General features: G+C 33.7%; 1 protein-coding gene across 1 annotated transcript; it reads right to left on the reverse strand.

Annotated features, from left to right (window-relative positions):
- Window positions 1–1,318: 1,318 nt before the first annotated feature.
- Window positions 1,319–1,918, reverse strand: LOC145665891 (uncharacterized). The gene has a single exon (XM_081732998.1). The coding sequence runs from the start codon at window positions 1,916–1,918 to the stop codon at window positions 1,319–1,321; it is 600 nt and encodes a 199-aa protein (XP_081589124.1).
- Between the last annotated feature and the right edge of the window lie 326 nt (window positions 1,919–2,244).

Here is a 2,244-nt window from a genome sequence, read left to right on the forward strand (position 1 = left end):
AAATCACCTAATACTCACTTAATTCAAAGAGTTTATGCAAATCATGCAATCGCTATCGAAAGATTTTTTTAACTCGTCATTTACAAATTTGCATAAGCAGTTACCGTATTTGGGTACATTTTGCATATTATTCACTTCTATATTTTATAGCCACTTGCGTGGCGGAGTGGTCTAGCATTTTAGTCTCCGATTCCAACATAAAGGGGTCAATTCCGCTGGGGACAGCTGAATGGAATGGTTCAAATCCCACTTTATGCAAGAAAAAGTGCAGTTCTACATTTATAAGCTTCTAAGCTCGTTTAGAGCGTTATTTCTTATAAATAATTAATAATAATAATAATAATTTTAATTTTAATTCTTATTAATAATAATTTCAATTCTTATTAATAATAATTATATCTAAGAATATTCCGCTCTTTCGAAGATATTTTGTTGACTCTAAAAATAGCATTGTCTTTGTATAATATATCTATTTACAACCTAATCACAGAGCTTATATATAACACTTGAAATAAATAAATTATATACATTCCTATTAACACGTAACAGTTTACAAGCGCAATGAAGAATATACCGGTATGTTTTATGTTTACGTTCAATTAATCATTATCACTAGAGATAAGATGTTTAGGCATTAAAAACCAGGAAAATAGGTAGGCAAATAGGCACTTAAAATTTATAAAATAGGCACTAAAATGTAACTCAAAATAATGAAGATACATACTCAATATAATTAAAAAAATAAATTCAAGTCATAGATAATGTTCAAAGAATATAGAAACATAGGCTACCTGTTTGTGAATATCTTCTTTTCCTGTATATATGAAAACGAAGCTTGCCGTATATTCCGAGTATATTTGGTAAATACATTCTCTACTGCACTTTTTCACTATACATAACAGTCCAAATTTTATATATTTATCAGTACACACAGCAGTCCAAACTTTTACAGCACTTTATCAGTACGCATAGCAGTCCAAAGTTTTACGGCATCTTATCAATATAAACAACACATATTTCTCGGAAGAGGCAGAATCCTTTCTTGAAATTCTAAATTATATACTTTCTCCTAATAAAGTCTAATTTGGAAGAAAATTCATAGAATAGACAATATTAGGCACTAAAGCAATTATTTAGGCAGGAACGGGCGAAATAGGCAAAATAAAATTGTCTTAAATTGAAACTATAACCTCCGATTTAAACTTCAAAACGTTATTTTTGATTATATTTTTAATACTAAAGAATAGACATTTTGTCTAACATCCGGTCTCTAATCATCACTATCGGACATGCGCTGAGCAAGTTCAGAATCCGAAGACTAATTCTCGTCCTCTTCGCTTATATCATCATCATCATCACTGTCAATACCACCAAGTTCAATTACAAAATTATCTATGGTATCCTCTATTAATCCATCTTTCTCCCAGAACTGCTGCTCCACTCTAATCACATGTTTGTTGTACCCCTCCCAATCTTCCGGTGTCACAGACTTCAGAGCATCTCTGGTCACTTCCTCCAATCTAGTCAAAGGCAAATCCCCTGTTGGATTATTTTCCCTAACAATTCTTTTGATTTTTGCCCAAGCTAGTTCAATGGCATTAAGTTCACACATGTAAGGCGGAAGGCGAAGTACGTTATGACCATTGATCTTCAATAATTCATCAATGCGATATACTTTCTCCTGTGGCTTATGTTGTTCAAAAAGCTGATGTAGTTCAAACTTCTTCATATTTTGGGAAAAGGGAACTTGGTTGTCTTGAAGCCAGTTCATCATCTCCTGTTTTACAGCATACTTTGATGGTGGTTTGTTAATTTGTATGTTGTGGTAGGGAGCATTATCAAGAACAATGATACTTTCTTTAGGAAGATTCGGGACAAGTTTTTCCGTAACCCATTTCTCAAAATTAAGTGAGTTCATTTGTCCGTGGTAGTCCCCAGAAGCCTTTCCTGCTCTAAAAGTTAAACTTGCCCCATCAATAAACCCACTACTTGCTCCAGCATTCACTAAAATCAACCTGTTCGAAGAACTTGGGTTTGAAGACACACCGTGTAAAGTTTCACTCTGCCATCATTTCCCAAAACTCAGATTGTTGTCTACCCAACTTTCGTCTATGTAAACGATATTTCTATTTTGTGACCTGTAATTTCTAATGGCCCTCAAATACCTTCCCCTCCAATTCACAATATTTGGACGCTCGATGAGAATCTTCCTATTACTCCTGCATCTTTTCCACTGAAACCCCA

Source organism: Thermobia domestica, chromosome 12, assembly GCF_964235325.1.
Source record: "Thermobia domestica chromosome 12, izTheDome1.hap1.1, whole genome shotgun sequence".
Lineage (NCBI taxonomy): Eukaryota > Metazoa > Arthropoda > Insecta > Zygentoma > Lepismatidae > Thermobia > Thermobia domestica.

Excerpts from the sequence above, each read along its gene's own strand:
- LOC145665891 (XM_081732998.1), bottom strand. The coding sequence starts at position 1,918 with ATGAACTCACTTAATTTTGAGAAATGGGTTACGGAAAAACTTGTCCCG.